Source organism: Erpetoichthys calabaricus, chromosome 14 (genome assembly GCF_900747795.2).
Source record: "Erpetoichthys calabaricus chromosome 14, fErpCal1.3, whole genome shotgun sequence".
NCBI classification, from domain to species: domain Eukaryota; kingdom Metazoa; phylum Chordata; class Cladistia; order Polypteriformes; family Polypteridae; genus Erpetoichthys; species Erpetoichthys calabaricus.
This window is the reverse complement of record NC_041407.2, coordinates 24206291-24228791: the sequence shown is the minus strand read 5'-3', so window position 1 is coordinate 24228791 and position 22501 is coordinate 24206291. Positions and strand designations below refer to the sequence as shown.

The window sequence follows — 22501 nt, the reverse complement described above, 5'->3', positions numbered from 1 at the left end:
CCCGATCGCTCAGTTTAGATGGCCGGCCAGCTCTAGGAAGAGTCCTGGTGGTTTCGAACCTTTTCCACTTACGGATGATGGAGGCCACTGTGCTCATTGGGACCTTCAAAGTAGCAGAAATTTTTCTGTAACCTTGCCCAGATTTGTGCCTCGAGACAATCCTGTCTCGGAGGTCTACAGACAATTCCTTTGACTTCATGCTTGGTTTGTGCTCTGACATGGACTGTCAACTGTGGGACCTTATATAGACAGGTGTGTGCCTTTCCAAATCATGTCCAATAAACTGCATTTACCACAGGTGGACTCCAATTAAGCTGCAGAAACATCTCAAGGATGATCAGGGGAAACAGGATGCACCTGAGCTCAATTTTGAGCTTCATGACAAAGGCTGTGAATACTTATGTACATGTGCTTTCTCAATTTTTTTTTTAATAAATTTGCAAAAAAACACGAAGTAAACTTTTTTCACATTGTCATTAGATAGATAGATAGATAGATAGATAGATAGATAGATAGATAGATAGATACTTTATTAATTATGGGGTGTTGTGTGTAGAATTCTGAGGAAAAAAATGAATTTAATCCATTTTGGAATAAGGCTGTAACATAACAAAATGTGGAAAAAGTTATGCGCTGTGAATACTTTCCGGATGCACTGTATAACGCCTTCATGTATTCCTTTTGGAATACAGTACAACATTTGATGACATTGACAGGAATACAGTATGGACAATCCCAAATTGATATTGTCTGACAAACAAGATCAAATAAGTCACTTATAGAATTGCACATAAAAGTTAAACTGTTACAGAAATTCAAAAGAGACGTGGATTTGTTGTTTTGTTAGAATGCGCCCATCTCAAAGTCAGCACCCTAAAAAGCACTGGTTTAAGATATCTGTGTCTAACACCGATCAATTGTTTAGTGACTTTAATTTGTTTTATGAATGTGTACTGTTTGGATCTCTGAATTACAACAAAAAGATTGGAAAGCATACATACAGTATATTGTTAACCTGCGTTATATACCGTACATAGGTGGAACTTTTCCAATAAGAAACCTTTTCACTCAGATTTTTATAAGAAATGTAACATGTACATAAATATCACATTCTTTGCAAACAAAACAGGACATAAAAACTAGCCCGCTTTGTAGTGAATTCAAGGCCTTTACAATGTGTTTTGTATAGAACTGATGTAAATTGTATGCACAATTGTTTTGTTCTTTCTCTCTCAAATAAAATTAAAAAAAAAGAAAACTTTCATGGGCAAATAGGTCTTCTCCCGTGATATTTTCCCGTCTTTAAGCATTACAGTGTAAAATAATCTCGCCTAAAATAAACGTGTTGTAACTTGTTTTAGATTTAAGCGTCCATTTCACTGGTCAATGCAGCAATTAAAACAAAGTTTTTTACATGTTTATTATTATCTTATATCCATTTTAATTTTTAATGTTTAAATATTGGCAATTGATGCTAAATATTGCTCGAAATTAACTTACAATTAGTTTCTAGTAATAAGTTTTAACATTACCTTTTTTGAATATTCATATTCTATATTAGTTTATACCGAATACTGACATTGTCCTTTGTTAAGCATTTTCGAAAATGCTTTTTAATTACATACCAATATAAATAATATGCAAAAAAAACAAAAAACAAATAAGGTAATCTTGGAAAGATCAGTTTCATAACGAAAGCGAAATAATGCGCGGTTTACATGGTAAAATCGTGTGTTCTCGGAACCCTTCTAAGATATGCCTTTGAACAGCCCGGACAACTGATCGAACAGGGAACGTGCGGACAGATCATCCGCGTTCTTCTAAACAATGATTGGTTGTGCTTCACGGATTAGCCAATCCAAATCCATGACTGTGCAGGCATTCCCAGACTTCACCTTGCAAGAACGCTTTAGCCTTGTTTATATAACTCATTCAGCTGTTCATACCATTTTATAGACAACGAGTTAGACAGAACAACAGACAGGCAGAACGAGAAGAAGGTGAACTCTAAACACGCAAATGTTCACGTCCCAGTGTTCGCTTCAGGAGTCCATAGACGGAGAGGATAAAAGTACTGATCTCGATCCCGAGGAGGAGGCGCCACCCGGCAACTTTTACTATGCCCTGTACGAGATACGGGATGACAGCAGGTAAAACTGTCGGGACTGTCAGGTTACCACTGAATCAAGATACTAATATATATATATATATATATATATATCTATATATATATATATATATCTATATATATAGGATGTTTATTAATAGGTTGATGTAAATAACTGAATCATTTTATTCATATAACAAAGATCTCCGGATAAAATAGATTGAACCCCATTTTTGAATAAAAGACTGTATGGGGGCAATGGGGAATGTTCTGCGCCCGTCGGACAAAACCGTTATGAATAACAAATACCTCATACGCACCCCTGTCCTATTTTCTTTCCAAGTCTTAAATTACTTCAATGTAGAGCCACTATTTTAGTACACTGCAGTTTTGCAGGTCAGTCAGCATTGCGTCAATGCCCATCGTTGCTTGTTTAATTACAATGAAATGCACATTATTATATACATTTAAACCTTTACTACCAAAAATAATCTGAAAACTAATGTTAGTCAATACTTTGTATGAATGTCACATTTTGCATTACTGGATGGTGGGTTTAACCATTTTTTGTAATCCAAATAAGCAGTCGTCTGAGTGAAAAATGTGTATTGAATAAATGACTACAGTACTCATGAATAAATAACTATAGTAATGACAGATAAACTGAACTTGAAGAATTAAAAGGTGCATCAGCAACATAAGACTGGGTATTCTTAGGGGAGTGGCAGTACATGAAGAGCAGTTTTGTAAAGAAATCCCACTCCAATCCTTGAAACAAAGTTTTCATTCAGTCCTGAACCAACATGGTTTTTGGAGCTATCAACATAGTCTACTTCAGCATCTGTCTGTTTTCCAGCGTTATCCTCATTGACACCAACCTGCCATCACAGGCTGAGCCTGATGTACAAAGCCATATTAGTAAGCGTCTTGGAAAAGGAACCTTGCTGTTTGGTATTGGAAGCACAGCCACATTGGAACTGAGGTATGTTTCCAAGTGAACTTTTAAGAGCATTGTGACATAGTGATAAAGGTTTTGGAGTGCAAACCCTGAGGATATGATTTTAAATCCATGAGCAGGACTCCTCATCTGCCAGTTCTTTTAATTGGAAAACCAAAAGAAATGTTTATGCGACCAATAATCTCTCAAATGTTGTATATTTCCCTGCATAATGTGTCAGCCAAATAAATTAAATAATAAGTGTAGCATGACAGAATTGGGCATCCACTATTCTAAATTCATATTCATTCTGGTAATGAGGTGGGACATCTTTCTTGATATGTAGGATGCCTGATTGCCGGGCTTGTCTAGGTGAGTTTTGTATACACTGCATAGTGGTGATGGGTTATTTGCAATGCAAGTGTTCCCAGTCCAGAGATAAGCGACATGCACAGTAGGGTCCTGAGACATTCAGGAGTGGTTAATTTGGCAAGTTAGCTAGAATAAAGGATGTAACGCCCCAAAATACAGATAATCCTTAGGGTTTCCACATATATTTAATAGTTTATTTTTCTTTTCCTTGCCACCATAGATGTGTCTTGCATGTTTTGGTCAGAGCTTTTAAGTTCATGTTGTCATGAAGTGTTCAATAAACATAAAGCATTTTTCAGAATTGATAAAAGAAAACAATGTTAGCATATCTTCAACTATCATTTTTGAAGGATTCCACAATCCGCATCAATTTAAGTACTTACTACTTAAAGCACATGCCATTATAATGCAGTCAACGTTTATTTCTTTCATTTTATGAAAGATACACTGCCATAGTTCTTCCTATGCGTGATATTAGGTACCGTAAACTAAAGATTGATTAATTAACACAGTGATATACAACCAAAGCATAATACATTATAGAAAGTCTGTCTTGGTGTTACCCAATTTGGAAAATACTATATAGCACCTGAAGAACTCTGCAGTCTCCCTTCCTTTAAATAATACATTTTATTTATGGAATTCCAGGTCCATGCTGAAAGAATTTCACAAACATTCAAAAGGAGACAACTGGACAAAGACATTGAAGAAGAAGCCCAGTAAATAATACTGGATGAAAATTAATCTCAGAAACATTAAACATCACTTCAAAAATATATAAATGAAATGTAGAACTCTGTGTTCACACAATAATTCCACCACCACTGTGATGGACCACTGAATCATGATGTTGTCAGGGTTTTTTAGAAAATTATTTTAAGAAGAGGAGGCCTGTGCAGGAATTTAAAACCATGGATGATCACTCTCTTTTTCTCTCTTTCTTTCTCTTTCATTAGTATTCCCGAAAAAGTCATTGGCTGTTACCACTGTCTGTTTCAGCAAGACAAGCATGGTGCAGAAGAGGACAAGACCCTCCTGAATTATGTTGTCTGCTTCCTTGGAAGTACAGAAAAGGGTCTTGAACTATATCCTTACTGGTGTATTTGTGTAACGATGCTGTTTAAATGCTGGAAAGACTGAGAGATTGCACTTCACATCAAAATTGTCCCTTTTTTGTTCAAGAATGGGAAGCTAAAAATATGAGGGTACTGCATTTGATTTGTCTAAATTGTAGAACAGGGGTGCTCAAGCTCAGACCTCAAACGTCACAGTAGCTGTGGGTTTTTGTTCCCACCAGTTTCACAGTCAGTTATGTTACCTTTTATTGATCTCATTTAATTAGCTGAATTTTTTTCTCTTCTCTTCATATGCATTCAGAAAAGCATAGCAATGGATTCTGAAGATATTTAGAAATATTTGTATTTTGGTATGGCTTTAAATGTTTAACTCTGTTTTGCAGTTTTAACATTAATTTGATTTTTTTAGGTGCATTTCCATATAAGCACCTACTGTGATAGTCTGCTTGTCTCTCTCACTCTCTCTCTGCATAAAGTAACTTGGCTCCCAGGGTCTAATTTTATTGAAATCTGGCACACATGTTCTTCAAGGAAATTTATTAGGATAGGTCCATTTCCATTCTGCTAGTTTTAATACAGTGCATTGCACAATTTTCCATCCATCCATCCATTATCCAATCCGCTATATCCTAACTACAGGGTCACGGGGGGTTCTGCTGGAGCCAATCCCAGCCAGCACAGGGCGCAAGGCAGGAAACAAACCCTGGGCAGGACACCAGCCCACTGCAGGGCACACACACACAGACACCAAGCACACACTAGGGACAATTTAGAATCGCCAGTGCACCTAACCTGCATGTCTTTGGACTGTGGGAGGAAACCGGAGCACCCAGAGGAAACCCACACAAACAAGGGGAGAACATGCAAACTCCACGCAAGGAGGACCCGGGAAGCGAATTTTGCACAATTTTGAAATGTAAAAATCTCCCGTTGAAAACCATTCATGAACTTATCTAACTTACAACAGAGAAACACTCTGTGCAACTTCGACTACAAATTAGTTTACTGCTCCAGTTTTACCTTGGAGTGGTTACTTCAACTAGTGTGAATTTTTTTTTTTTTAAACACTGAAACACCTGCAATCATGCACACTAAGGAAGGTATGACTTGCTGCAGGACATGGGATGGGAGGGGTAATAATAATAATACATTTTATTTATATAGCGCCTTTCCCATGCTCAGGGGTAAGATGTACACCTAGTTGGATCCCTGAGTATTAACATATGACGTTATAGTTGTATTTATTTTTTTCAATTCACTAATAATGATAATTCTTTTTAATTCGATATGGTTGTAATGATTTTGTTTGTTTATGCATTAACATGCAAGGTAAATAACATCCCTTACTGTAGCAGAATGCAGGGGGAGGCTTTTTTATATACTAACAGTTTGGCTTCTGCCTCCACCACATCCTGCGTTTGTCTCTGAGGCTGCACCGCGTCTTGTGCCAAACTCAGGCACAGCAGCTCAGTTCTTCTCCTTGAAATCTAAGTGGGTAAGTGATATATCCATAAACATGCTAATTAAAAGCAACATAACATTTAGAAATGTATGCAAGATGGACTGATGATATATCATGCTACATTGAATAAACGTGCTCAGCATTTCTGTTACACTAAAAACAAACTCATGGCTGCCTTATCTACAGATTATAATGAACTAGCTGTCCCCTGTGGCTTCGCCCGTGTATTAGTGAAACAGGACAGCGAGGAGGGCCCCATCCGGCTCCCCACTCCTGACGTCACGCTTCCCCCTCTCCTCGGCCCGCAGCCTCTGTCTCAGATTAGAGCAAATATATCGCTCCTGCAAGCAAACTATGATTCTTAGTGCGATGAGAGAAGTCGCAAAATCAACCAGAATGTTGAAGCAAATTATGGAAAAAAAAGAAGATCTAAATCCGTAAAGTAGTTCTCTCATTTGTTAACTAAGTGGAGTTAAGGTTACGCCCTGAGACTGGCGCGTGAGTGAGGAGGGCCCCTTCCCACGGCCCACTGCGTCTCGCTCGGATTTGTGCAAATAAATTGGTACCGCAAGCGAACTGTGATACTCAGCGCGACAAGAGAAGTCACAAAATCAACCGGAATGTTCAAGCAAACTACAGAAGAAAAACAAAATGATCTAAATCCGTGAAGTAGTTCTCTCATGAAAAGTGGAGAGACATACAGAAAGACGTTGGATTTTTTATATATATAATATATATATTCACGGCATTCGTAGTCTGAATCACAATCTGATTGTATGGGTGGTTACCTACCAGGTAACGCTTGTGGTTGGTCAGCAAGTCAGCTAACATCCACCACGGTGCCCTTACCTGGTAGGTAACCACCCATACAATCAGATTGTGATTCAGACTACGAATGCCATGAATGTAATTACCCCGATCTACATGCTGTCAAATAAACGAACCACACGCCGTGGCGCAACGTTAGGGGCTTCGCCTCTAGCGCTGACGTCCGAGGTTCGATTCCCGAGAGGGAGTGCAGTAGAGTGTGTACGCCTGATGAGCCCAGAATTAGGGCGAAACACGTGTCGCGTATTCTTTGCATTATTTGACAGTAAACTATTTCAACCATATATATATATATATATAATAGAGAGAGACAGAGCGAGATATGAATATTTCTCTGACAATGCAATTAATTGGAAAAGCACCACAATGCCCTGCTTTCTGTCATGACCAGATGCAGACAACAATTTTAGCTTAAGACTACATTGGGTAGTTCTTTCAAAAATGTTATGTTTAAGAAATTTAAACTAGTTAGTCACACACAGGGCCAGTGCATGGGATGAGGCAACAAGTTGATCACCCCAGAAAGCACTTTGGCAAGGGCAACATTTTTATGTAACTTTTTTTTTTTTTTTTTTTTTATTGAAATTAAAATATCAGAAGATGTGACCTTGTAGAAAACAAATAATCTACAGTATGTCACAGGAGTGAAAATGTAGTCGTTTTTGAATGGCGGAATAAATATGTTTTGGTGGGGATAGGTTCTTTTAGGTTAACCTGACAGATAACTTACAGTGATGGTGATACCGTGATAAGCTTACTATTTTGTTCCATCCATTATCCAACCTGCTATATCCTGACTACAGGGTCAGGGGGGTCTGCTGGAGCCAGTCCCACCCAACACAGGGCGCAAGGCAGGAAACAAACCCCATGCAGGGCGTCAGCCCACCGCAGACTATTTTATTCCATAAACTGTAAACATCTAAATATTTAGGCCCCTGAATTAAACAGAGTAGCCTAATAAAATCATAAAATTCAATGAAATCACAAAGTAACATTTACACATGGTTCCTGCTATATTATCTTTGTTAATATATGCAAATAATGCAACATCACTAGCCAGTCAATGCATGGCATCGGTTTTTCCAGCTACGAAGAACTTGGTTTGCTTGCCAGGAGCAGGGGTGAATGTGAGGAGTGTAGACTTTGTTAAGGTCTTGTTATGTAAGAGTGTATGAGGAAAAGATGCATTTTTGCAGTACCTAAGCTAAATTGTTACCAAGAGATGCTTATACTTGGTACTAAATCGGTCTTTAGCAATGTATTCAAAATCTACAGTTGTAGTTGATCTTTTAATTTTACTTTACCACCTCTGTGTCCTCTGTGCTACATCACTTTGAGCATTATCATTGTTATTGTTGTTGTTGCTGCTGGATAATGATCTGTGTTGTAGTCCTTAATTATTTGCTCCTTCCACCCATTGGGAATGACAGGTCAGCACCCATGCATATCTCTTTGTATAGTATAAATAGTAATTATGCCATTTTGTAAAAATGTGTTAATTTTTGAAATCTGTTTAAGATGTCAGAAGGAGCGGTTAGTGGGCAGTCCAGGTCACACACACTCCATATCCAACAACTCACAATGGGATGTGAATCTGAATTGCAATCTGCTGTCTTTTAATGCAACTCCAGCCACAAAATATTGTAAAATGGTACTAAACATTTTTTCTATACACAACTTATCCATGTAATTGCATTGTATTGTCACAGTTATTTTTGAAAATTACTCACTGTTACAAGAATATGTAATAAGCAAAATTGTGAAAGAGAATCTCTGGGATGAATTGACTAGAAACTTTAAAAATGCTCCAAATATTAAACCAGCCATTCAAGTCTATGAACACACTTGAATGTTGCACCATGCAGACATTTTTGTGCTTGTTTTCTGTAGTTTACTCTTTTAAATGTATCCTAATAATGACAGTTAAGAACAAGTATGGCAGATACCCAGGCAAAAGAAACTAAATGCTGAAAGGCTGCAGCTACTTCAGCATTAGACCCACTAGTGTGTTCATTAGTAAATATTGGATTAAATAATCAGAACGAAGATCATCATGGTGATCATGAAAATATTAAAAACCAAGTTAAAAAATAACAGTAAATATTCTCGATGAATCTTATGTAAATGTATACAGTATGTACATTCTAATTAAATTTTACCAAACTTAGTTTGGTAATTTTACGTTGAACCAAAATATAAAATCTGTGAAATAACAGCTTGCTTGATTAGCTTATGAGTCCAATTATAAACACAAGTTGGTTGGAACAAAAACTTGGGGACCCAGGACTGTCTTTGAAAAGTCCAACTCCCAGGTCTTGTCCTTAGTTGCTGACTGCCACAAAAATCTCTGGTTAGACTTCATCTTGAAGATTTCCTTAATAAAGATTTTACTTTCAGAGTAGAACTGGATGGATATGTTCAAGAGCTACCAAGTAGCCTGATCCTCCAGGTAATATCTGCTTTCTCAACTTCCCTGTCCCATATGACTCTGGTGTGCTTGATGTGTATCTCCTCATTTCTTCTCTTGCAGGAAAGTGACACGAAAACTGAAATTGGAATATATGTGAGCAGTTGGTATGAGGATTCTATTATGTATATTCACAGAGTGGTCTTGCTTGCCCAGGAAAAAATTTCCTCCTTGTTACATGCTGTAGGTATTGTAGTTCATATGTATCTTTCAATTAAAGTTGCAAGTTTTTATGCATTTGAGAAATCTAGATCACATTAATACACTCTTCTGAGCAAGTAGACAGGCTAAATCGATGAGGTGTGTTGTGGTCCCACACATCTGAAACCTCTGACGTGAAAGTGGTTCACTATTTCAGGCTAGTGTGCCTAGAGTGTTCAGCTGTTCTCCTATAAGCCTTGTAGTAGTGGTAGGTAGTTAGTGGCATTGAGTTGGAAAACAAATTTTCAGTATTCAGACTGCAGCAATCTATATATATATAATTCACTAAGCAGCCGACAAGGCACGCAAGACAACTATGGGATACGCACGACATAGCCACGCCCGCCAACTCACAGAGACCCGCCCACCAACTCTAAGAATTCACTAAGTCCATGGCAAGCAAGACAGAGCCACGCCCGCCAACTCAGAACCCACCCACCAACAATTCACTAAGCAGCCGACCATGGCACACGCACAACAGAGCCACGCCCACCAACTCACAGAGCCCCGCCCACCAACAAATCGAGCGAGAGCGAAAGCATTTGCTAAGAATGTTTTCATTAATCAAGAATGAAAGTCGGAGGTTCGAAGACGATCACATACCGTCGTAGTTCCAACCATAAATGATGCCGACTGGCTATCCGGCAGCGTTATTCCCATGACCCGCCGGGCAGCCAACCAGGTAACCAAAGTCTTTGGGTTCCGGGGGGAGTATGGTTGCAAAGCTGAAACTTAAAGGAATTGACGGAAGGGCACCATCAGGTGTGGAGCCTTTCGCTTAATTTGACTCAACACGGGAAACCTCACCCGGCCCGGACACGGAGAGGATTGACAGATTGATAGCTGGTGGAGCGATTTGTCTGGTTAATTCCGATAACGAACAAGACTCCCTCCTGCTAAATAGTTACGCGACAAAAGAGCGGTCGGCGTCCAACTTCTTAGAGGGACAAGTGGCTTTCAGCCACGTGAGATTGAGCAATAACAGGTCTGTGATGCCCTTAGGTGTCCGGTGCTGCACACGCGCTACACTGAATGGATCAACGTGTGTCTACCCGGCGCAGAGAGGCGTGGCTAAGCCATTGAACCCCATTCGTGATGGAGACCAGGGCTTGCAATTGTTCCCCACAAACGAGGAATTCCCAGTAAGTGCGGGTCATACGCTCGCACTGATTAAGTCCCTGCCCTTTGTACACACATCCCCCCCCCCCCCCCCCCCCTCGCTACTACCACCCCCGTCGCTACTACCATGGTTGGGTGACCTGGTGGATTATATATAGAAAAGCAGCCGGAACCGCAAAGAACAATAATAAGTCAACATGGCTCAGAGGTGCATGTGGACTGTAGCAGAGACGAAAGCGACTGAGGCGGTGTTTGGAAAATGAACAGTCAACGTGACTCACAGGTGCATGTGGACTGTACATAGACGAAAGCGACTCAGGTGAGGAGTTGGGGGCGGGCACATGAACAGGCAGTGCGTACTGAATGATGACTAAGAAATCAGCAGACTAGAATGGCGGGGGGGCTGGGGCGGAATGGGCGTCCTTCCCCTCTCCCCCCGTTCCTTCCTCTGCGCCGTCCAGCTCCGTCCCTCGCTCTGGGAGGTGGAGGCGCAATGGCGGTCCTCCAGTTTTGACTCATGGACAATTGTATGTTGCCCTCTCCAGAGTTCCATCTTTTCATTCACCTATAGTCGTATCCTCAAACCCACCCCATTTGGACAACTGTGTCTTTCAGGAAGTGTTCGCCCATCAATACATAATTATGCGGCGTATGCTACGCCGCGGGTTGGCTAGTGAGTCATAAATTGTCTGCCCTTGGTGAGAGGCATTAATCCATTTGTTCACAAAAAGGTTTCAAACAAGAACCTCCTTTTCACAGGCTTTGAGGCGCACCCCTGTAAATGTCCTTGGGGCAGATGACAAGACCAAACAGGACATCGAGAGGTAAGGTTCAGTCTCTGTTATATGGTTTTTATTATTTTCATTGTTGCTCATCAGATAACCTTAAGGAATTGATGTCTCTCTAGGTTTTTAAATGCAGCTAGTGTGCACGGTTTGGCTCAGGAGGATGTGTCCAGTACATTGAGCTGTGGAGAATCAGTGGTTGAGCCACAAAAAGGCCTCCTTATAGACTGCAGTCAGCTACAGCCTACCTTCCTGAATGAAGGTAAATAATGTCACACAGGTCCTCTAATCAAAATCTGCATGCTGTAAACCTTTACTTGGGAAGAAACAAGTTATCCAAGTGTCGAGTGGAATGAGGCCTAATCACATTTTGAAATGCGCGTGGGACATTTAGTTTAAGCAAATCACAATTGTAGATTTCTCAGGGAAAAAGATAAGGAACAACATTTTATTTCTATAGCACATTTTCATACACAGGATTTATCCCAAAAGTTCTTTATAAGAGATCAAATAACTAGTTTTAAACAAAGAAGAGCAAATTAAAATTAGATAAGAATAATAATGAATAAATAGCATACAGGAAAAGAATACATCATAACATAGATATGTAAGTAATAAAGAGGTAGAGCCCTTGTATATAGAATTTGTTTTTAAGTCTGCAAAGATTACTCCAGTGATAAGGTCAGATGGCTGGGAGGACAGAAAAAAACAAACAAAAAAAAAAAATCAGTTAAACTGGAATAAAAACAAAACCTGCTGAGGTTCCAATGCCACATTAATGTTCTCAAATAGGTCCTAGTGGGTCTCGTGGACATTACAAGTGGCTCAATGTGCCACCACAGAATAACCAGAAAACAAAACAGAGACAAGTAGAGATTAATCAAGACTGCCGATTCATTGAAGGACATGACAATCCTATGGTTGCTTAATTTATTAATAGTGTAACTAAAAATAGTCTTGGAAAAGCAAAAAATGTGTCCCAGATACTCCTGCAGAACTAATATGGTAAGTTGGCAACAAAGTATTTTGGTTGATTTCTATAATATGAATGTCTGCAACTTTCAAAAATGGAGGAAATGGTCTTGCTAGGATTGTTACTGCCTCACAGGGGTTTAATTCTCCGAGTGAAGATTGCACAATCTCCACATATCTCCGTGGGTTTTCCTCCGGGTACTGCAGGTCTCCTTTCACATTCCAAAGACATGCAGATTACAATGAAATGTCAGCGCTAAATTGGGCCAATATAAGTGAGTGTGGGTGTAAGGTTGAGGATGGCCTGGCATCCTGTCTGGTGTTGGTTCATGGTGTGTAGCTCATACTGCCAGGACAGTTTCCAGCCCACACCCATGATTCTGAACTAAATTAAGCAGATTCAATAATGAGTTAATGTTTTATCAGGCAAGTAAAAAGGTGCAATTTGCCAGTAGTAATACCAAAAATAAGAAAAGCACACTGAAGATGTCATCTTATATAGTGCCTTCCATAACATGCACCTAATTATCGATTCATTGCTTTGTTTACACAGATAGCATTTTTGTTCTCCTAACAAAATTTACAATTTACAGTGTCATAAAATGATGCCATCAATGGTATCTCTCAATACAACAGGTCATATAAACTGGTTAAAGTGTCAAAATTTAATAAAATAATTTGCTGCCTTCTCTCAATTCTGGTAAATGTTGAGGTAGGTGGTGAAGTTCATCCATTCATTTTCAGAAGCTGCTTTTCTGTTTCATGGTTGCAGGTTGTTGAGGTCAATATAATACCATGCCAGTACAAGGCACATTGATCATTCATCCACACCCCTAGCACCTCTTGTCTCAGGCCATTTTAATGGTAACTATTCAGATAACCTACATGTGTTTGGAAGGTGGGACATGGAGAGTATATGCAAACATCACAAAGTCTGGTTCACTTGGAGATTTGAGAAAGAGCCAACTACTGGGTCACCCTGTCACTCTAAGGGGAAAAACTAGCTACACTGGAGTTATTATGGAGGCATTGTGCTTTATTTATAATATACTGACAAAAACTAAATAACCATATTGAAAAACAGGGATTTCTCTTGCATCTGGATGTTGCTTAAAGTAAGATAATGATGGTTAAGTTTTCTCTACTGGATGTGTTTTTCCTGTAAGAGCTATCAGATAATCTTTGCATGTTTTGTTTTTTGCCTTCCACCATGTACACCATTGCAAAGAATCTACTTATAGAGGTTATACAAATAAATAAATTAATACAGTAAGTTAAGAACAACAGATATAGCCAGTGAGATCAATAGTGAAGAAGAGCAGAGAGGCAAACACAAAAAGCATGGAGTAAATGACATTTCACTTACTGAATACAGTATGAGAATACATAAGAGGGGAACTTCATGTGGTTTTGTTTTAATATGAGGAATCAAGAAGACATTTCAGTGGCCAGTGCCACAAATCTGATTTCAGTGGAATGAGGCTTCAAGGAGGTTCATTTCATGCTGGCTCAAAAAAGAGAATGAATGTTTAAGTGGAGACACTGGTGAAATGGTATATGTTAGGTTAAGAAGATGCTTAATCTCCTTGGCTCAGCTAAAACTTGATTTTACTGTTTTGCAGGAAAGAACAGATTTTGTGAGGAGTGGAGCCAAGCCTTTCTGAACAGTGCTGAAGGGGGCAATGCGTTTCTTCTGAGGCAGATTCTGGAAAACTTCAAGCTAAAGGTGACAAAGAAAGTGCTGTTAAGTGCAATTGTCATATAGCAAATTATAATGTTGTATTTTGAAGGGCAAAGCATGTGAAAGCTGCAATGTGCCACCATCCAGCATAAGTGAATGACAGATGATTTGTAAAAATGTTGTTAATTAGCTGCTTGAGTGCTGTGAACCAGCAATATCGTTATCATCACCACTACTGGCTTAACAGCCATTGTCTGGGTTTACCTAGGGTAGCTGGTTGCCCACAAATCTTTTTCCACAGTCCTTGGTGTCCTTTTGAGGTGAGACCTGTTCTCTTTATATCATCTGACACCACCTCCAACCACGTCTTTTTTGGCCTCTTTCTTGGCCTTATCTACACAGCCCCACCTTGGTGCACCATTTCACTCAATCACCCTCTGCCTTTCAGTCCACATGCCAAACCACCTTGGTCTGTTTCTTCTCAGTAAAACACCTATTGCCTCTACAAGAAATCTTTATCTTAACACAGCGTTCGTCTAACACACTTTACATTACAACGTTTGTAAGATTTAGACGAGAACAGGCCATTCAGCCCAACAAAGCTTTTGACAGTCCTGTCCAGTTTTTCTACAAAAAAAATGTCACGCTCTCTGCCTGCAGACCTTTCATACTCCCAGTTCTGACAACTTGTTCATTGGCTTGAGATTCTAATACACCTCTGCTTTACATGATACATTGTCATGAAACCATTGCTCCTGCCCCTCCTGCTCCCTAACTATTATCTTGGACTTTTCTGCTTTTTCTTTAAAGCCTTTCACTTTTAAACTGGCTTTCCATTTCAGTGTCTTCTCCTGCAATTTTGTGTAAAGCAGATCCATGGCAGTTCTTCACAATTTTTTTTTTGGTCACCACCTCCACTAAAATCGTGAAAAGCAGTGGACTCCTGATGGATCCCTGATGCAGTCCCACCTTCACCTCAAATCATTCAATATCTCCAATTGCTGTCCTGACCACTGTTTGTGCTTCCTTATGCAATGACATCACCACAGACACTAACCAATCGTCTACACCTAACTTTCTCAATGCCCTCCTACCACCTCTTGTGGTGCCTTGCCAAATGTCTTTTCTTGATATACAAATTCATGCTTCAGCTTCTTTCCCTTCACCAGATGACGTTCCTCCTTTTACCTGATAGCAAAGATTACATCTGTTGTTCCCTTCCCAGCATTGAACTTTTACTTGATTCCTGAATCTTTTCTCTAGTGCTTGATCCTGTGTTCCAAAAGCTTGACCACTCAATATGACCTACACTCCAATGTATCGGCCTTTCTTGTATGCTGAGATGAGCACTCGATTCTTCTTTTCCAATTTTTAGGAATTTTCACTCACAATCATATAGCACAGGTCTGATAAACATTCCAACTCTGCACTTTTACCATTTTTGATATCATTCTGCTGAAAACATACAGATTGGTCCTTGTTTTTTCTCAAAATGAACATCAATATCTCCTTCATTCTCCTTTTTCAGCATCTCCTCCATGTACTTCCTCCAGGTATTCTTAATAATCAATAATACTGTATCGTGTGTGTCTTTCATTTGCCATCTGCTTTGCAATACTAGGCTCCTTTCTCATTCTCCAACTCACTTGCAAACTCATATCTCTTGGCATTTCAAACCCTCCCAACCACTTTCCTACCATTTTGCCCTGCTTCCTTATAGATAACGCTGTCACATTCTGTCTTTATGGTCTGACACCCCTTATTGCATCTCTTATTTTCCTCAATTGCTATCTCTACATCAGCATGCAACTACAGTGTTTCCTCGTGTCATTGTGGTTAATTTGTCTATCCACAGACTTCCCACTTGTTGTTCACAACTGATGCTTCAGAAACCCCATTTGCTCTTGCTACCAGCATTTCAACAAATTTAATTTTCACACTTACCTTATGCAAATCCAGACACTCAGCACATACTATTTTTTTAATGCCTTAACTAAAAGATCTCCCACAGATAAGTGATGCTGGGATACACAGTCTTCTCCAGCATCACCTTATCATTTTTCACGATGCCCTCGTCAACTTTCCCCTCCAACTGTCTGTCATGCTTGTTACACCTCCAGATTCATATGTCACCAACTTGTTTTCCTATTTCTTAAACATGGTGTTGCACACAAAAATGTCCATCACATCACCAAAATTCAGAATCTACTTATCTTAAACATTCTTGTTACTGAAGCTAAAACCCCTGCGGACTCTGTCTTAACCATCTGCACTGGCTCCAACATGCCTGTATTATAATGAAATCTTTGTTACTTTGGTTCCCCCATGCTACATGGTTATAGCTAACTATGGTGCAAGTATGAATGATAAATACATCTGCTTTATACTGCCCCATGTGTACTGTTTTACATACACACGGAGCCCTGCCTTAAGTAAAATGAGACTCCTGTATTGCTGCGTTCTCGCACTTCACGTGTATGACTTTATCCACAAGTGAAACGATGCTTTTTAGCAAGACTTCAGTGTAGCTGCTTTATAGTACCCCACGTGCACAGCTACCTCATGCAAAATGGGACTTCCTAGCTTGACATAAGCAACCAAATGGTTATCTTCAGACTTGAGCATCACTTACCAAAGAAGGTGCCCACTCACCATGCTGCCACCTGCTGAAGGCATCCCTCCTCAGTTTCTATTCATTGTGTGAACATGTCAATTATATACACTAGGTGTTCTTAACACTATGCCTTAACTCAACCAAACAATATACGAACTGTTTCAAGAAAGCAAATTTAATAAAACATATAGTAAAACCATCCATCCATCCATTATCCAGCCCACTATATCCTAACTACAGGGTCACGGGGGTCTGCTGGAGCCAATCCCAGCCAACACAGGGTGCAAGGCAGGAGGCAAACCCCAGGCAGGGCGCCAGCCCACCACAGGGTGCATGCACACACACACACACACACCAAGCACACACTAAGGACAATTTAGAATCGCCAACGCACCTAACCTGCATGTCTTTGGACTGTGGGAGGAAACCGGAGCACCCAGAGGAAACCCACACACACACAGGGAGAACATGCAAACTCCACGCAGGGAGGGTCTCCTAACTGCGAGGCAGCAGCGCTACCCACTGCTCCACCTTGCCACCCATAGTAAAACCAATAGTGGCAAAATGTATATTTAAAAAAAAAAAATCTTATTGAAAGATACTTCTGTAGGGATGCAAATGATAATGGCAAGAAGTCATTCAAGCCTCGGTGCATGGCTGCATAAAAAGTTTCTTCAGTCTGCAAAGGCCATGGAATGTAAGTGTCTTGTCTGGGTGATGGTGAAGATCTTCTCTTCTTCTTTCATTTTTGTGCAAGATGCATCTTAAACTTCAATGCCAGTGATTACATAAATGATCAATAATTTAAAAACCACTGTCATGTTTACATTACAAAAGTGTATTCTTTTCTCAGGCTGATATCCATGCAAATCATATTTTTCCCCAGGCTAATAATTAATAATTAAAAATAATAACTGATATGACTGAAGTCTGTTCTCTTTTGGAGGGGGAATTCTAATAGGGTTAAACAAAAGACACAACATTCAAATCACTAATGTTCCAGGAGTTTAAATCAGTAGCAGTTTGCATAACTAACAATTTAAAATATGAAAAGTACAAATTTAAGTTTTTAACAGGTAAAATGGTAGCTTGCTTGAGGACTTACCGTATATACTTGCATATAAGTCAGGTCTTGAAAACCCAAAAAATCAATCATAAAATCAGACCCCGACTTATACGCCCATTCAAAAATACGACACTTAATTTCTTTTTTCTTCTTGCTTCCTCCAATCTCGCACCAGTTTCTCAGACACATCGAATTTTGTTGTCCACTTGAACAACTTGGCGGTACGGTGGCGCAGTGGGTAGCACTGCTGCCTCGCAGTTGGGAGACCTGGGGACCTGGGTTCGCTTCCCGGGTTCTCCCTGCGTGGAGTTTGCATGTTCTCCCCGTGTCTGCGTGGGTTTCCTCCGGGCGCTCCGGTTTCCTCCCACAGTCCAAAGACATGCAGGTTAGGTGGATTGGCGATTCTAAATTGGCCCGTGTGTGTGTGGGTGTGTTTGTGTGTGTCCTTTGGTGAGTTGTCACCCTGCCCGGGATTGGTTCCTGCCTTGTGCCCTGTGTTGGCTGGGATTGGCTCCAGCAGACCCCCGTGACCCTGTGTTTGGATTCAGCGGGTTGGAAAATGGATGGATGGACTTCAACAACTTTTAATTTAAAACCAGCTTCATATTTTCTTCTGATCGAATGCTCCATCGCAGATAAGGGATGCTCTTACGATAAAGTTGTATGAGGGTGTGAGATGCAAAAAAATACAAAACAGTGCAAATGTCACTTCGGAATAGTTCGGGTATTACCATGTGGTCACGTAGGCACAATATGTAGGAAAAAAAAGGCAGTGGACTCCGTGGTTACTCTCTCAGACGGGCGTTAGCATACCATAATCTCTTGGACCAATAGCTTGTGTTTTCTGCATTTGACTTACATGACCGACATTATAAAATACCAGAAATTATACGGCAATGTTAAGCCCCAACTTATCTGTGGGAGAACTTCAGCTCGAGTATATACAGTAATCTATGGCTTGTGTGAGACATTCCATACTAGTTAATCAGTCTTAGTCTTATTGCTGTTTGACTCAAAGATACCATCCAGTTTAAATACATAGGTTGTTTGAACAATCTTCAGAATGGCTTGTTTCCATCACCATACAATACCCATTCAAGTCAACACCCATTACAATTGCCTACCCGCAAGGCACCCAGACATTACCTTCATTAACTTGTCCCAAAAATCTTCTTTCTCTTCATCACTTCTGCCAACCAAAGTGCCATATGACAAGATTATGTTCATTGGGTGTTTACCACCAATCAACTTAGCTACTGTACAATTAACACACTCACAGACTGGTCTCCACATCTGCCATTTTGTCAGTCCATTTTCAAGCCTCATGTACACCAATCTCAGCATTACCATCACTGCTCCCCTGCCAGGAAAAAAAAAAAAACTTTTCCATTAAACATTCTCATACCTTTCCCTTTCCACCTTCTCGCCCGTATGCAGTAAAGTCTTCATTTGTTCAGGACTTGATTTCTCCCATCATACTCCCAATACTCCAAGTCATGATCATTGCATTCTTCTTTATCTCCCTTGCCATCAAAAAGGTGCATAACAATGCACTATAAATCCGGTTTACCCAGCCTGTTGGTTCGTCTGGTTCCCCAAATTTCTATTTGATGTGGGCAGACAGTACCCATGTGGTACTGTGGGCTGCACTGTGCCAGTGATTTATAACTCTTTATACATACTGGAGCAGAGGGTTTTAAGGCTGAAGGCTCTCCCTGATGCCAGCCTCCTTTAGTTGCTTTTTATGACACACAAAAGGAAGAGTGGTCTTCTTCTAACCCCAGGCCACAGGGACAACCAACAGTATCTTATTTCAAATGCTATGCAGGTACATTGGGAACTTCTAACTGCATCACTTACATTTTCCTAGGAATTGAAAGTGCCTGTACTCTCTGTTCTGTGTATCTCACTTCCAGGCAATACAAGACTTGAACAACCTGAAGCGCCTGGTTCGACAGGCTGAGACGAGCCATTACGCCCTTTATCGCTGTTACACATTCCTCCAGAACTGTGGCAATGGAGATGTGCTGCTGCAGAATGTGAAGGTGGAGTACGCCGAGATGCCTGAGGCAGGTAGTATTGTCCAGGTGTTGGAAGAGTTCTCTCAGGAGGAAGCACTGTCTCATCTGGACTGACATATACAAGAAGAACTTCACTTATTTGTTACTGACACCTCTAGGGCATCCCAGCAGCAATGAGGAACTGTATTCTCAGAGCAGGAACTGCTTTATGGGTCGTCTGGTACCATTACTGATGCACAGTGAACATGTTGAAATCTCCCATCTCTGTTATCAGACGTCTGTATTAATTGTATCACAAATGCTAGCAACATTTGCTTCCCTCCTATACTCAACTCAGAGTGATACATGGACTCCATTTTGCAAGAAACCAGCCCATCTTCCGGTCCATTTTGTTAAAGCAGTCTCACTAAGAACCCCAATACACTCCTGGATCTGAGGATTACATGTAAACAGCAATTCCATGTTTCACACCGTAGTCTTGGGCTTGGCCTGTAAATGTGGTGCATTAAGTCCCACATTCCTGAAATGTCTCAATTTTTACATTAGAATTTGCTTTATTAGATAACTTCTTGCATTCCATCAGAATGACCAAGAGCCACTTAATAATAAAAGTAAATTAGTGCATGGTTAGTGGTAGGCCAGACTTAACTAGCTGACACAGTTCATGTTTGTGGGTAATACCTGTTTTCATTATTTTCTATTTTATTTTAACCTGTGAGGCACTTTTTAACCTTTAGTCATTTGCATATGTCAAAAGAGGCACACTTTTTATGTATGCACTTGTCCGTAACACTAACTTGTCAATAAACAAATCTGAATAGTTTGTGATGGAGTGGTGCCCCATCCACAGCTGGTTCCTGTCTTGCCCCTGCTGCTGCCAACTCAGGCTCAATGTAAATAACCCTGATCTGCATTACACATGTTTGATTGTGAATAGATGAGTGGATAGATAGTAGTGATATTCGTTCTTAATTAAATCTGTCTTCTGACCAGTATGATGAATAGCAAAACACTTGCTTAGCCTGATGTTGTTTTGTTTGGTCAGACCACCTTGAGGCAAAGCCAGGAGCAAATGAGAATATAATAGAAACCTCACCTCTGTTATAATCAGACAAATGAGTTACAGAGAAACTGGAAAACCACTTGCCAGGTCATCCATAGGGGGAAACAACTGAAAAAATAACTGGGCCAGAATAGATAAATACAAACATTTGAGGAGACACACCTCAGTCTGATCTGATACAGCAGAAAAGGGAAATAACGCATTTGGCCATGTCGTGTGCCAACTCTAGTCAGGCAAAGAGGAGGAATGGAAGAAAAGTATAAAGACCTGAGCAAGATCAGCTGCACTGTAATCTGAGGAGAACTGCACAAAGCAGCTCTGATTCATTATTTATGTCGTGCTGAATGCTATTCTCTTTGACGCCTGAAACATCTCACCTTCTTTTCTAGATCAGTTGACGATATCATATCCAAATTATTAAAGAGCAGTTTAAAGGGTAATATTACTTACCAGTAACCATGATAACGTGCACTGAATACACTGGCCTTGAGTATTCCTAGTTTTCATCCTCTTTCTCTGTACGTTTAACATTCGTTTGCTCAGAGGTTGATGCACTTACTGCTTCCTGAGCAGCTCTTCTTTTCTTTTCTTTCATCGGCATCTTTTCACGTTAACACTGATTAAGTCAGTGTTTGTGTTTCAATCACTTAGTATGTTTTCTTTAATTTTTCTATTAAGCTGGCACTTAAGTCTTCAATCTGCCTCAAGAATAATTTAAGATATGAAGACATAGGGGAAGTGACGGCAAAGGTGGTAGGGATGAGAACGGCGCCCGTACGCATGTGCTGCATGCTGCTGAGAGTCAATTCTACAATAAAATAAAAAGAGGAATAACCTTGGAGGTCAATCATCACCCCGAAAGTGGACAGTAGAGGTCACGTAGTAGATGTGTACCACATTTCAGGTCAATAGATCAAACTGTTTGTGAGCTACAGGTGATTTAAAATCCTGGACAGATAAACGAACAGCCACTGTAGCGTATTATATATAAAGATTAATAAGTAAATTTTTCAGGTCACTTTAGGAAAGACTGGAAGTTCACTTTCAACAATCTTTATAAGTACTGTATGCTTAATCGTTCATAATTTGCCCAAAGCTGACTTTCTTCAAAACTATTAAGTTTAATCTTCAAAAATAATATTTGGAACATGCTATAATTATATTTTTGATGGATCTGGATTCTTATTTCATGTCATCCAGTTATGTGTCAATGATGAGATGCCATTTTTAACATATTTCTCAATCTGGCTGGAAAATGCTTCTATAAAATGGAAAAATGATCTTGATTCTCCAGAAAGTCCAAGAAGTTTCTGTCTTGACCACATGTGTGTAAACGCGCTGGTGACGGATCACACAGACCGATTCAGAAATGGGTTTGTGATCACATTTAACACGAGTGGAAATGTAAATGTGTTTTCTATTCCCATGCAGCAATCGAGTCAGTGCAAAAGACAAAAGAATCGTGTAGGGCTATGGCAGCAGTCAGGTAAGCTATGGCCAGCACTGATGCAACTTCAAAAAAGTGAGCAGCGTGTGTGAAGTCGACTTACCAGCTCCTTCATGAGACTGTTAAGGCATCAGGCTGCAGAGCTAAATGTCTTTATGGTAGTGGGGCATGTCAGCTTCCTTTCACTTTTTCTTGTTGGGTCTTTGTGAGCAGCCCGTTTCTGATTTAACTACGGGTTAATAGTTGTGGTGAGCTGTGCTGTGCAGATAAATACGAGCAGACA

The 22501-nt window shown here is 40.1% G+C and overlaps 1 protein-coding gene across 1 annotated transcript; it reads left to right on the top strand.

The window, feature by feature from the left end:
* Window positions 1-1849: 1849 nt before the first annotated feature.
* Window positions 1850-21762, top strand: c14h17orf75 (chromosome 14 C17orf75 homolog). The gene is made up of 9 exons (XM_028818874.2): window positions 1850-2150; window positions 2964-3089; window positions 4373-4501; window positions 9174-9231; window positions 9313-9432; window positions 11329-11393; window positions 11477-11616; window positions 13949-14052; window positions 19604-21762. The coding sequence occupies exons 1-9, from the start codon at window positions 2020-2022 to the stop codon at window positions 19820-19822; spliced, it is 1092 nt and encodes a 363-aa protein (XP_028674707.1). The 5' UTR covers window positions 1850-2019; the 3' UTR covers window positions 19823-21762.
* The last annotated feature ends 739 nt before the right edge of the window (window positions 21763-22501 follow it).